The sequence below is a fragment of the Bufo bufo genome, chromosome 9, assembly GCF_905171765.1.
Source record: "Bufo bufo chromosome 9, aBufBuf1.1, whole genome shotgun sequence".
Classification (NCBI taxonomy): Eukaryota; Metazoa; Chordata; class Amphibia; order Anura; family Bufonidae; genus Bufo; species Bufo bufo.
The window spans coordinates 5,971,231-5,986,315 of NC_053397.1; the positions used below are offsets into that span (position 1 = coordinate 5,971,231).

Genomic DNA, 15,085 nt, shown 5'->3' on the forward strand with positions numbered 1-15,085 from the left:
TGTATCTAATCCTTTCTTGTGTGATACTGTCTGCAGAGCTGTGTATCTAATCCTATCCTGTGTGATACAGTCTGCTGAGCTGTGTATCTAATCCTGTCCTGTGTGATACTGTCTGCTGAGCTGTGTATCTAATCCTCTCCTGTGTGATACTGTCTGCTGAGCTGTGTATCTAATCCTCTCCTGTGCGATACTGTCTGCTGAGCTGTGTATCTAATCCTGTCCTGTGTGATACTGTCTGCTGAGCTGTGTATCTAATCCTATCCTGTGTGATACTGTCTTCTGAGCTGTGTATCTAATCCTTTCTTGTGTGATACTGCCTGCTGAGCTATGTATCTAATCCTGTCCTATCCTGTGTGATACTCTCTTGTCAGCTGTGTATCTAAGCATAAGGGCTCATTCACATGACCGTGGTTTTTTCCAAGCCGCAGTTTTGGCGGCTCGGGTGCGGACCCATTCACTCCGTGTACTGTCCACATCCGTTGCTCCGTTCCGTGGCCCCGCAAAAATTATGTCATGTCCTATTCCTGTCCGTTTTGCGAACAAGAACAGGCATTGCTATAATGGGCCGCCTGTTCCGTTTCGCAAGTTGTGAAAGGCACACGGGCGTCATCCGTGTTTTGTGGATCCGCAAAACACGGCGCAGTCATGTGAATGAGCCCTAACATGTGTGGTTCTGTCAAAGATCCCCTAGTACTACTCCCCCCATCATGTGCAGTCAGGCGTCAGTGGCGGTTTGTAATGATTGTGCAGAGTTGTGACAGGCGCTTCCTGTGCGGTGGTTTTGCAGAGAGGAGGTCGTCGTCGTCTTCTTCTTCTTCTTCCCCTTTCTGAACCGTCAGACGCAGCGAGCAGATTAAGGATCCGGAGCGGCCAAGGCTTGGTAAGAGGCTTAACATAGAAGTCAGCGGAGGGGGCGAGAGGTAAACATGTCTCGGGTATGGCGAGGGCTCAGAGCCCCCCGACAACCTGCTGCCCGCTGCCTGCAGGAACCACAGGTGTCAGCATCCCTGCTGGTGTACGGGGTCATTCACCGCTGCTCACAATGATGGGGGTATTACTGCTTGGTCGTACTCTGAGACCTACTGTGCACTAACTGCCTTGTACTGATCCTATGCTACACCACAGCCTGTACTCCAGTCACACCCAGAGCTGCATGTTACACCATGCCTTATACTCCAGTCACACCCAGAGCTGCACGATACACCATGCTTTATACTCCAGTCACACCCAGAGTTACACCATGCTTTATACTCCAGTCACACCCAGAGCTGCATGTTACACCATGCTTTATATTCCAGTCACACCCAGAGCTGCATGTTACACCATGCTTTATACTCCAGTCACACCCAGAGCTGCACGTTACACCATGCTTTATATTCCAGTCACACCCAGAGCTGCACGTTACACCATGCTTTATACTCCAGTCACACCCAGAGCTGCATGTTACACCATGCTTTATACTCCAGTCACACCCAGAGCTGCACGTTACACCATGCTTTATACTCCAGTCACACCCAGAGCTGCATGTTACACCATGCTTTATACTCCAGTCACACCCAGAGCTGCACGTTACACCATGCTTTATACTCCAGTCACACTCAGAGCTGCACGTTACACCATGCTTTATACTCCAGTCACACCCAGAGTTACACCATGCTTTTTACTCCAGTCACACCCAGAGCTGCATGTTACACCATGCTTTATATTCCAGTCACACTTAGAGTTGCACGTTACATCAGGTCTTATACTCCAGACCCATCCAAAGCTGCATGTTACACCATGCCTTATACTCATCACACACAAAGCTGCATGCTACACCATACCGTATACTCCAGTCATACTCAGAGCTGCACGTTACACCATGCCTTATATTCCAGTCACACCTACAGCTGCACATTACACCATGCCTTATACTCCAGACACATCCATAGCTGCACGTTACACCATGCTTTATACTCCAGTCATACACAAAGCTGCACGATACATCATGGCTTATACTCCAGTCACACCCAGAGCTGCATGTTACACCATGCCTTATGCTCCAGTCACACCCAGAGCTGCACGTTACACCATGCTTTATACTCCAGTCACACCCAGAGTTACACCATGCTTTATACTCCAGTCACACCCAGAGCTGCATGTTACGCCATGCCTTTTACTCCAGTCACACCCAGAGCTGCAGAACTGAACCCCCTGTGTTTGGAGAGAGCGAGCTCTGCTGCACTGCGGGAGATGTCGTCTTTCAGAGGGCTAAGCTGTATTAATGGAGGCCGTCCTCTAGTGTACGCAGCTCTAGTGCAGGGCGATGTCAGGGGCGCGGGGGTGGGTTACCCCTGCCAAGTTCCTACCACTAGCCCTAAAGTTATAGGAGGGGGGTGTAATATTGGTGATGGTGAGGCCTGCACTTCCTGTCACTCATCAGTGGAGCGATCGGTACCGGATACAATGTTGCTTCAGTAGCTCGCATTCTATTCACAGGTATAAGATTATAGATTTGATGCCGCCTGGTGTCTGCAGATCAGATCATCATGGAGTCGTGGGCTCAGCGGGATGTTCAGGCCACGTGGGGTAATTCTCACATATCTCCGTGATCCACTTAAAGGATCAACCACAGCTAATTAGAGAGCAGGGAACAGTCCCAGCTCACGAGGCAGCAGACGCAGGGCCACGCTCCCCCGCCGCGCCCAGTGCCTCCTGCCAATCCCACACCAGAGGTCAAACCGCTTGCACAAGCTGCGTGGACTATGGGGGCGGCTGTCGTGGGGACTACGGTCCTATTGTTATGAAATGTAAATTGTAACATTGACTCCAATCCCTCAACAGACAATTCTGATACATTCATTGGGGTTCCTATAATGGGGGGATCATGCATGGTCACCTACTTCTCTACTAGGCCCCCCATTGTCAGTAGTGTGGAAGGACCCTGGGTGTCAGATCTTCAATGATGAGACACTTCTGGGGGATACGTCATAATTATCTATTTTGGTGGGGTCTCCGGTTATTCATCCTCCCCGCCGGACCATTGACATGAAGCAGATATTATCACTCAGGACCCCAGACAAGCCGAGTGGCTTCACACCAGAATGCGGGGGATGTGTGCTGCGTATTGCACGTCAACCATGTTGACTGCTCCTAGAAAGCGGTGACTGTCTGCAGGGGCAGGAGAGGACAGAAGTAAGTCCCCCCTCTCTGAAGAACGTGGCTGCCATGGTGGGGGGGACTTCCTGGTGCAGCATCACAATTGTCGGTCACTGGGATCTTGTAAAAATATCTCACAAGATTTCCTTTTAAGGTTTAGACATCTTTCAGACACAAAAATCAAGGAAGCCGTAGTGATCCTGAGCCTCAGAGTGAAGGAGGTCATAGTGATCCTGAGCCTCAGAGTGAAGGAGGTCATAGTGATCCTGAGCCTCAGAGTGAAGGAGGTCATAGTGATCCTGAGCCTCAGAGTGAAGGAGGTCATAGTGATCCTGAGCCTCAGAGTGAAGGAGGTCATAGTGATCCTGAGCCTCAGAGTGAAGGAGGTCATAGTGATCCTGAGCCTCAGAGTGAAGGAGGTCATAGTGATCCTGCACCTCAGAGTGAAGGTCATAGTGATCCTGCACCTCAGAGTGAAGGTCATAGTGATCCTGCACCTCAGAGTGAAGGAGGTCATAGGGATCCTGATCCTCAGAGTGAAGGAGGTCATAGGGATCCTGATCCTCAGAGTGAAGGAGGTCATAGTGATCCTGAGCCTCAGAGTGAAGGAGGTCATAGAGATCCTAAGCCTCAGAGTGAAGGAGGTCATAGGGATCCTGAGCCTCAGAGTGAAGGAGGTCATAGGGATCCTGAGCCTCAGAGTGAAGGAGGTCATAGGGATCCTAAGCCTCAGAGTGAAGGAGGTCATAGTGATCCTGAGCCTCAGAGTGAAGGAGGACATAGGGATCCTGAGCCTCAGAGTGAAGGAGGTCATAGGGATCCTGAGCCTCAGAGTGAAGGAAGTCATAGTGATCCTGCGCCTCAGAGTGAAGGAGGTCATGGTGATCCTGAGCCTCAGAGTGAAGGAGGTCATATTGATCCTGAGCCTCAGAGTGAAGGAGGTCATAGTGATCCTGAGCCTCAGAGTGAAGGAGGTCATAGTGATCCTGAGCCTCAGAGTGAAGGAGGTCATAGTGATCCTGAGCCTCAGAGTGAAGGAGGTCATAGTGATCCTGAGCCTCAGAGTGAAGGAGGTCATAGTGATCCTGAGCCTCAGAGTGAAGGAGGTCATAGTGATCCTGAGCCTCAGAGTGAAGGAGGTCATAGTGATCCTGAGCCTCAGAGTGAAGGAGGTCATAGTGATCCTGAGCCTCAGAGTGAAGGAGGTCATAGTGATCCTGCACCTCAGAGTGAAGGTCATAGTGATCCTGCACCTCAGAGTGAAGGTCATAGTGATCCTGAACCTCAGAGTGAAGGAGATCATAGTAATCCTGAGCCTCAGAGTGAAGGAGGTCATAGTGATCCTGAGCCTCAGAGTGAAGGAGGTCATAGTGATCCTGCACCTCAGAGTGAAGGAGGTCATAGTGATCCTGAGCCTCAAAGTTAAGGTAATAGTGATCCTGAACCTCAGAGTGAAGGAGGTCATAGTGATCCTGAGCCTCAGAGTGAAGGAGGTCATAGGGATCCTGAGCCTCAGAGTGAAGGAGGTCATAGCGATCCTGCGCCTCAGAGTGAAGGAGGTCATAGTGATCCTGAGCCTCAGAGTAAAGGAGGTCATAGTGATCCTGCGCCTCAGAGTGAAGGAGGTCATAGTGATCCTGCGCCTCAGAGTGAAGGAGGTCATAGTAATCCTGAGCCTCAGAGTGAAGGAGGTCATAGTGATCCTGCGCCTCAGAGTGAAGGAGGTCATAGTGATCCTGAGCCTCAGAATGAAGGAGGTCATAGTGATCCTGCTCCTCAGTGTGAGAGAGACCATGGTGATCCTGTGCCACAGAGTAAGGGAAGCCATGGTGATTCTGCTCCTTAGGGCTCACGCACACGAATATATATATTTTCCGCTTCCGTTCCAGTTTTTTTGCGGACCGTATGCGGAACCATTCACTTCAATGGGTCACTTAAAAAACAACGGAAGGTACTCCGTGTGCATTCCGTTTCCGTTACGCAAAAAAGTAGTGCATGTCCTATTATTGCCCGCAAAGACGGTCCAAGGCCCCATTCAAGTCATTGGGTCCGCAAAAAATACGGAACGCACACGGAATACATCCTGGTCCTCAGTGCAAGGGAAGCCATAGTGATCCTGTTCTGCTGCGTGAGGGAAACTATAGTGATCTTGCTCCTCAGTTTGAGGGAAGCCATAGTGATCTAGGGATCTTGCTCCTCAGTGTGAGGGAAGCCATAGTGATCCTGTCCTGGAGTGTGAGGGAAGCCATAGTGATCTTGCTCCTTAATGTGACAGAAGCCATAGTGATCTAGTGATCTTGCTCCTCGGTGTGAGGGAAGCCATAGTGATCTTGCTCCTCGGTGTGAGGGAAGCCATGGTGATCCTGTCCTGGAGTGTGAGGGAAGTCATGGTGATCTTGCTCCTTAATGTGACAGAAGCCATAGTGATCTAGTGATCTTGCTCCTCAGTGTGAGGGAAGCCATAGTGATTCTGTCCTGGAGTGTGAGGGAAGCCATAGTGATCTAGTGATCTTGCTCCTCAGTGTGATGGAAGCCATGGTGATCCTGTCCTGGAGTGTGAGGGAAGTCATGGTGATCTTGCTTCTTAATGTGACAGAAGCCATAGTGATCTAGTGATCTTGCTCCTCGGTGTGAGGGAAGCCATAATGATCTTGCTCCTCGGTGTGAGGGAAGCCATAGTGATCCTGTCCTGGAGTGTGAGGGAAGTCATGGTGATCTTGCTCCTTAATGTGACAGAAGCCATAGTGATCTAGTGATCTTGCTCCTTGGTGTGAGGGAAGCCATAGTGATCTTGCTCCTCTGTGTGAGGGAAGCCATAGTGATCTTGCTCCTTAATGTGAGAGAAGCCATAGTGATCCTGTTCCGCAGTGTGAGGGAAGCCATAGTGATCTAGTGATCTTGCTCCTCGGTGTGAGGGAAGCCATAGTGATCTTGCTCCTCTGTGTGAGGGAAGCCATAGTGATCTTGCTCCTTAATGTGAGAGAAGCCATAGTGATCCTGTTCCGCAGTGTGAGGGAAGCCATAGTGATCTAGTGATCTTGCTCCTCGGTGTGAGGGAAGCCATAGTGATCCTGTCCCGGAGTGTGAGGGAAGTCATGGTGATCTTGCTCCTTAATGTGACAGAAGCCATAGTGATCTAGTGATCTTGCTCTTCGGTGTGAGGGAAGCCATAGTGATCTTGCTCCTTAATGTGAGAGAAGCCATAGTGATCCTGTTCCGCAGTGTGAGGGAAGCCCTAGTGATCTTGCTCCTCTGTGTGAGGGAAGCCCTAGTGATCTTGCTCCTCTGTGTGAGGGAAGCCCTAGTGATCTTGCTCCTCTGTGTGAGGGAAGCCCTAGTGATCTTGCTCCTCGGTGTGAGGGAAGCCATAGTGATCTTGCGCCTTAATGTGAGAGAAGCCATAGTGATCCTGTTCCGCAGTGTGAGGGAAGCCCTAGTGATCTTGCTCCTTAATGTGAAAGAAGCCATAGTGATCTTGCTCCTTGGTGTGAGGGAAGCCATAGTGATCTTGCTCCTCAGTTTGAGGGAAGCCATAATGATCTAGTGATCTTGCTCCTCGGTGTGAGGGAAGCCATAGTGATCTTGCTTCTTAATGTGAGAGAAGCCATAGTGATCCTGTTCCGCAGTGTGAGGGAAGCCCTAGTGATCTAGTGATCTTACTCCTCGGTGTGAGAGAAGCCATAGTGATCCTGTTCCGCAGTGTGAGGGAAGCCATAGTGATCTAGTGATCTTGCTCCTCGGTGTGAGGGAAGCCCTAGTGATCTTGCTTCTCGGTGTGAAGGAAGCATAGTGATCTTGCTCCTCGGTGTGAGGGAAGCCATAGTGATCTTGCTCCTCAAGCCCTAGTGATCTTGCTTCTCGGTGTGAGGGAAGCCATAGTGATCTTGCTCCTCGGTGTGAGGGAAGCCTTAGTGATCTTGCTCCTCGGTGTGAGGGAAGCCATAGTGATCTAGTGATCTTGCTTCTCGGTGAGAGGGAAGCCATAGTGATCTTGTTCCTCGGTGTGAGGGAAGCCCTAGTGATCTTGCGCCTCGGTGTGAGGGAAGCCATAGTGATCTTGCTCCTCAAGCCCTAGTGATCTTGCTTCTCGGTGTGAGGGAAGCCCTAGTGATCCTGCGCCCTAGATCACTGATCTTTCCTGTTTCCCCGCAGATCACGATGACTGAGCAGGAGGCAGTCGCCCATGACCTGGAGGATGACGATGAGTTGGATGGAAAGCTGAACTACAAACCTCCACCTCAGAAGTCACTTCAGGAAATCCAGGAGCTGGACAAGGACGACGAAAGCTTAGCCAAATACAAGAAGTCATTGCTGGGGGAAGTGCCAGTAGTCACAGGTACGGCACTCCCGGGGTCTCCTCCCACCCCCCAAATATAACAGTCCCCCTCTAATAGTCGGTCCAGTCAGTGCTGGATTCTCCTGGACTACGTTACAAGTAGCAGATGAGGGTCTCAAGTACAGATGATGGCCGCCCATAGGAGAAGTCACCCAGCTCTCCATAGCACAGAAATCTGCAATGTCTCAACATCCTAATCCACCTGTGTGTCAGTCTTCACTGCAGTTCTGGGGTTATAATCCAGGTTGAGCACAGCCTTACCCTGCAGTCAGGTCTCTTGTCACACTGAGTGTGAGATGTTCTGCAGGAAGTGGTTTTTGACAAAATTCAGAACACAACGAGCAGCAGCACCGATCAGGAAATGGTTAAAAAATAGCAGATGGAAAGTTACACAAGAGTTCCTGTAAGAAGCAGATGCCACAGAGCTGAACTCCTCACTGCAGCACGCCACAACTGCAAGACTGGGGAGGGAGCAGATACCAGGGCACATCACAAACCAAATATATACCTGTGCCGCCATCTATACAATGTAAGATAAGACGTGTGGATTTCAGGTCTGATCACATGTCATTATATCAGTGATGTCATCAGCAGGGGGCGGGGCTGTGACAACCTCTCAGACAGGATATACAGGCAGGTTGTCAGCAGTAATAGATGTTCCTGTAGTATAAGGTGTGGATCTCATGTCTGATCACATGTCATTATATCAGTGATGTCATCAGCAGGGGGCGGGGCTGTGACTACCTCTCAGACATGATATACAGGCAGGTTGTCAGCAGTAATAGATGTTCCTGTAGTATAAGGTGTGTGATCTCATGTCTGATCACATGTCATTATATCAGTGATGTCATCAGCAGGGGGCGGGGCTGTGACTACCTCTCAGACAGGAGATACCGGCAGGTTGTCAGCATTAATAGAGGGATGGATGTTTGTTTAGTTACTACAGTAACATCTGTTCATCTATTACTGCTGACAACCTGCCTGTATACCATGTCTGAAGTTGTCACAGCCCCGCCCCCTGCTGATGACATCACTGGTATAATGACATTGTGTCATTTCTTATGCCTGATATCTTCTCTTACTCTTTCTTATACCGATATTTATTATTTTACAGACCCATCAGCTCCAAATGTCACCGTAACACGTCTCACATTAGTCTGCGCAGCGGCGCCCGGGCCCATTACAATGGATCTGACTGGTACGTGATGTGGACCAGAATGTTCTCTGTGGTTTTCTTGTTCTCCAATGAAATTCTGTTATAGTGAAACAGCACAGAGTATTTCAGGAGAGGAGTGTCATATCAATGTCTTTTGTCATAGGAGACCTGACAAACCTGAAAAAGGAAACATTTGCTTTGAAAGAAGGAGTAGAATACAAAGTGAAAATCCACTTTAAAGTAAGTGAGCATCATCAACGACTGGTCTGTGCTATATAATAATACCCCATATCACATTACGTATCCTGTACTGACCCTGAGTTACATCCTGTATTATACTCCAGAGCTGCACTCACTATTCTGCTGGTGCAGTCACTGTGTACATACATTACTTATCCTGTACTGATCCTGAGTTACATCCTGTATTATACTCCATAGCTGCACTCACTATTCTGCTGGTGTAGTCACTGTGTACATACATTACTTATCCTGTACTGATCCTGAGTTACATCCTGTATTATACTCCAGAGCTGCACTCACTATTCTGCTGGTGCAGTCACTGTGTACATACATTACTTATCCTGTACTGATCCTGAGTTACATCCTGTATTATACTCCAGAGCTGCACTCACTATTCTGCTGGTGTAGTCACTGTGTACATACATTACTTATCCTGTACTGATCCTGAGTTACATCCTGTATTATACTCCAGAGCTGCACTCACTATTCTGCTGGTGCAGTCACTGTGTACATACATTACTTATCCTGTACTGATCCTGAGTTACATCCTGTATTATACTCCAGAGCTGCACTCACTATTCTGCTGGTGCAGTCACTGTGTACATACATTACTTATCCTGTACTGATCCTGAGTTACATCCTGTATTATACTCCAGAGCTGCACTCCCTATTCTGCTGGTGCAGTCACTGTGTACATACATTACTTATACTGTACTGATCCTGAGTTACATCCTGTATTATACCCCAGAGCTGCACTCACTATTCTGCTGGAGGAGTCACTGTGTACATACATTACTTATCCTGTACTGATCCTGAGTTACATCCTGTATTATAACCCAGAGCTGCACTCTCTATTCTGCTGGTGCAGTCACTGTGTACATACATTACTTATCCTGTACTGATCCTGAGTTACATCCTGTATTACACTCCAGCGCTGCACTCACTATTCTGCTGGTGCAGTCACTGTGTACATACATTACTTATACTGTACTGATCCTGAGTTACATCCTGTATTATACTCCAGAGCTGCACTCACTATTCTGCTGGTGCAGTCACTGTATACATACATTACTTATCCTGTACTGATCCTGAGTTACATCCTGTATTATACTCCAGAGCTGCACTCACTATTCTGCTGGTGCAGTCACTGTGTACATACATTACTTATCATGTACTGATCCTGAGTTACATCCTGTATTATACTCCAGAGCTGTACTCACTATTCTGCTGGTGCAGCCACTGTGTACATACATTACTTATCCTGTACTGATCCTGAGTTACATCCTGTATTATACTCCAGAGCTGCACTCACTATTCTGCTGGTGTAGTCACTGTGTACATACATTACTTATCCTGTACTGATCCTGAGTTACATCCTGTATTATACTCCAGAGCTGCACTCACTATTCTGCTGGTGTAGTCACTGTGTACATACATTACTTATCCTGTACTGATCCTGAGTTACATCCTGTATTATACTCCAGAGCTGCACTCACTATTCTGCTGGTGCAGTCACTGTGTACATACATTACTTATCCTGTACTGATCCTGAGTTACATCCTGTATTATACTCCAGAGCTGCACTCACTATTCTGCTGGTGTAGTCACTGTGTACATACATTACTTATCCTGTACTGATCCTGAGTTACATCCTGTATTATACTCCAGAGCTGCACTCACTATTCTGCTGGTGCAGTCACTGTGTACATACATTACTTATCCTGTACTGATCCTGAGTTACATCCTGTATTATACTCCAGAGCTGCACTCACTATTCTGCTGGTGCAGTCACTGTGTACATACATTACTTATCCTGTACTGATCCTGAGTTACATCCTGTATTATACTCCAGAGCTGCACTCCCTATTCTGCTGGTGCAGTCACTGTGTACATACATTACTTATACTGTACTGATCCTGAGTTACATCCTGTATTATACCCCAGAGCTGCACTCACTATTCTGCTGGAGGAGTCACTGTGTACATACATTACTTATCCTGTACTGATCCTGAGTTACATCCTGTATTATAACCCAGAGCTGCACTCTCTATTCTGCTGGTGCAGTCACTGTGTACATACATTACTTATCCTGTACTGATCCTGAGTTACATCCTGTATTACACTCCAGCGCTGCACTCACTATTCTGCTGGTGCAGTCACTGTGTACATACATTACTTATACTGTACTGATCCTGAGTTACATCCTGTATTATACTCCAGAGCTGCACTCACTATTCTGCTGGTGCAGTCACTGTATACATACATTACTTATCCTGTACTGATCCTGAGTTACATCCTGTATTATACTCCAGAGCTGCACTCACTATTCTGCTGGTGCAGTCACTGTGTACATACATTACTTATCATGTACTGATCCTGAGTTACATCCTGTATTATACTCCAGAGCTGTACTCACTATTCTGCTGGTGCAGCCACTGTGTACATACATTACTTATCCTGTACTGACCCTGAGTTACATCCTGTATTATACTCCAGAGCTGCACTCACTATTCTGCTGGTGCAGTCACTGTGTACATACATTACTTATCCTGTACTGATCCTGAGTTACATCCTGTATTATACTCCAGAGCTGCACTCACTATTCTGCTGGTGCAGCCACTGTGTACATACATTACTTATCCTGTACTGATCCTGAGTTACATCCTGTATTATACTCCAGAGCTGCACTCACTATTCTGCTGGTGCAGCCACTGTGTACATACATTACTTATCCTGTACTGATCCTGAGTTACATCCTGTATTATACTCCAGAGCTGCACTCACTATTCTGCTGGTGCAGTCACTGTGTACATACATTACTTATCCTGTACTGACCCTGAGTTACATCCTGTATTATACTCCAGAGCTGCACTCACTATTCTGCTGGTGCAGTCACTGTGAACATACATTACTTATCCTGTACTGATCCTGAGTTACATCCTGTATTATACTCCAGAGCTGCACTCACTATTCTGCTGGTGCAGTCACTGTGTACATACATTACTTATCCTGTACTGATCCTGAGTTACATCCTGTATTATACTCCAGAGCTGCACTCACTATTCTGCTGGTGCAGTCACTGTGTACATACATTACTTATCCTGTACTGACCCTGAGTTACATCCTGTATTATACTTCAGAGCTGCACTCACTATTCTGCTGGTGCAGTTACTGTGTACATACATTATATTACTTATCCTGTACTGACCCTGAGTTACATCCTGTATTATACTTCAGAGCTGCACTCACTATTCTGCTGGTGCAGTCACTGTGTACATACATTACTTATCCTGTACTGATCCTGAGTTACATCCTGTATTATTCTCCAGAGCTGCACTCACTGTTCTGCTGGTGCAGTCACTGTGTACATACATTACTTATCCTGTACTGATCCTGAGTTACATCCTGTATTATTCTCCAGAGCTGCACTCATTATTCTGCTGAATGTTATTGGAAACAGTAAGCTCTGGGGCAGACGCCTCCTAATAGTTAAGCTGAGCTCCAATAATGCATATAAATATACAGATCCCAGAATGCAAATCACCAGGACACGCTCTATGCACATTCAGTACCAGTAAGGAAAGCTGGGAGATTTCAGCTCTGAAGCTGCAGAATTCTGAATGAAGATTCTACAGATTTTTTAACATGTGAACTCTTCATCCTCCAGGTAAATAAGGAGATAGTCTCTGGTCTGAAGTACGTGCAGAACACATATAGGGCCGGAGTGAAAGGTAAGTCCGATCCTTAGATCATTAGACTTTCATTTCATACAGCCATACAGTGCCCATCCTGTCCCATACATACAGTGCTCATCCTGTCCCATACATACAGTGCCCCTCCTGTCCCATACATACAGTGCCCATCCTGTCCCATACATACAGTGCCCCTCCTGTCCCATACATACAGTGCCCCTCCTGTCCCATACATACAGTGCCCATCCTGTCCCATACATACTGTGCCCATCCTGTCCCATACATACAGTGCCCATCCTGTCCCATACATACTGTGCCCATCCTGTCCCATACATACAGCGCCCATCCTGTCACATACATACGGTGCCCATCCTATCCATACATACAGTGCCCATCCTGTCCCATACATACAGTGCCCATCCTTTCCCAAACATACAGTGCCCATCCTGTCCCATACATACAGTGCCCATCCTGTCCCATACATACAGTGCCCATCCTGTCCCATACATACAGTGCCCATCCTTTCCCATACATACAGTGCCCATCCTGTCCCATACATACAGTGCCCATCCTGTCCCATACATACAGTGCCCATCCTGTCCCATACATACAGTGCCCATCCTGTCCCATACATACAGTGCCCATCCTGTCCCATACATACAGTGCTCATCCTGTCCCATACATACAGTACCCATCCTGTCCCATACAGTGCCCATCCTGTCCCATACATACGGTGCCCATCCTGTCCCATACATACGGCGCCCATCCTGTCCCATACATACAGCGCCCATCCTGTCCCATACATACAGCGCCCATCCTGTCCCATACATACAGCGCCCATCCTGTCCCATACATACAGTGCCCATCCTGTCCCATACATACAGTACCCATCCTGTCCCATACAGTGCCCATCCTGTCCCATACATACGGTGCCCATCCTGTCCCATACATACGGTGCCCATCCTGTCCCATACATACAGCGCCCACCCTGTCCCATACATACAGTGCCCATCCAGAGCCACCTTTACTGCTGAACTCTAAGGCCAGAAGTTGTTGCACTTTGTTCTGCTCTTCCTGTCAGTGAATAGCTCTACTGTTTCTTCCATTCAGTTGCTAAAGCCACGTTTATGGTGGGAAGCTACGGCCCTCGACCTGAAGAATATGAGTTCTTGACCCCCATAGAAGAAGCTCCGAAGGGAATGTTGGCTCGAGGAACCTATCACAACAAGTCGCTCTTCACTGACGATGACAACCACAACCATCTAACCTGGGAGTGGAACCTGTCCATCCGCAAGGAGTGGAACGAATAAAATACCGCACTGTACCGTCACACTGAATATAATGCTGCAGTGGTACTCCGAGGAAACCGGCCAAACAGATGACCACTGTAGCTTCCTGGTGCACTTCATGATGCTCTGGGTCTCCTGCTCCACTACACACATATTAAAAATCTTGTCTGCCCGTGGCCACCACCAGGGGGCGAGCTAGCTGCAGTTCATAACCATGGGAGCTTATGCAACTGTGCAGAGATCGCCACCTAGTGGTGGCCACAGGCAACTGAGGATTTAAGAAGTCTGAATGGAAGAGCAGAGGAGGAGCGCTGTATACTGAGGAAGCGGAGCAGCAGAGTCTTATGAAGTCTATCAGGAAGATGCTCCAAATTATTCCTGCTCTTTGTTTCTTGTAGCAGTGGGCACCCTTTAAATATTGCATGCAAGTACCTGCATCCCCCTCCCCCAGCAAAGCCCAGAACCTGAGATGACAGGCCAACGTGTGTTACCCGGAGTCACCCACTAGTGACAGCCTGCACATTTCTAGAGGGTCCGCGAGGTCATCTCCTGTGTCATGTGCCCCTATATGTCCTTATGTTGTAGGTTTATGGTCCCCGTTTCAGATGAATGGACCCCTCCCCCCGCTCTATATAACAATGTATCTGGTCGGTCAGGGAATAAATTCTGAGAGCGCCATCTAGGGGAGACCAGAGAGATTGTCACTTCCCTCCCCCTCGGAGGAGGGATTTCCTGGGTGCCCTCCTCTGAGGATCCTGGTGCTGGGGGCGTTCCCTCTACCCTTGGCGCCGTATGTCTAGTCCTGTTATAAAGATTACAGATGAATTACAATGTATCCGCTGCTTCTTCGCCTCAGTGTTAGATTTCGCCTGCTGCTTGCACACGACCCCTGGAGTATACGGTGCAGAGCTTATATACTGGAGGAGGAGGAGGATGGGGATTATCTCATATTAATGTAATAAATAATCACCAGCAGCCCCGCGTCTGTGACCGATGATTTCTGTCCGTGGACCAATCTGAATGGTCATATGGTCCGTTCCAGGACTGATGAAGCTTCTCCACTGAAGAATGTGACCTCCTGCAGCTTTCTACATTTTATTAATCTATTCATTATTTTGTTAAGATCTCTGCTTGCTGTCAATGAATGGAAAGATTCTATTTTACACCTACAGGCTAACGACCTCCCAGGGTACAGCTTGTTACGGCGTATGAGCAATCTCCTGGCAATGACCAG

General features: G+C 48.0%; 1 protein-coding gene across 2 annotated transcripts; it reads left to right on the forward strand.

The window, feature by feature from the left end:
* The first annotated feature begins 737 nt into the window (after nt 1-737).
* ARHGDIB (Rho GDP dissociation inhibitor beta) lies at nt 738-14,826 on the forward strand. Of its 2 annotated transcripts, none has more exons than XM_040406989.1 (6): nt 738-880; nt 7,291-7,474; nt 8,589-8,672; nt 8,794-8,870; nt 12,538-12,601; nt 13,673-14,826. In XM_040406989.1, the coding sequence occupies exons 2-6, from the start codon at nt 7,297-7,299 to the stop codon at nt 13,870-13,872; spliced, it is 603 nt and encodes a 200-aa protein (XP_040262923.1). In that variant the 5' UTR covers nt 738-880; nt 7,291-7,296; the 3' UTR covers nt 13,873-14,826. The 2 variants fall into 2 exon arrangements, with proteins under 2 accessions (XP_040262923.1, XP_040262924.1); XM_040406990.1 differs by having other exon boundaries at nt 766-879; nt 7,287-7,474.
* Nucleotides 14,827-15,085: the final 259 nt, after the last annotated feature.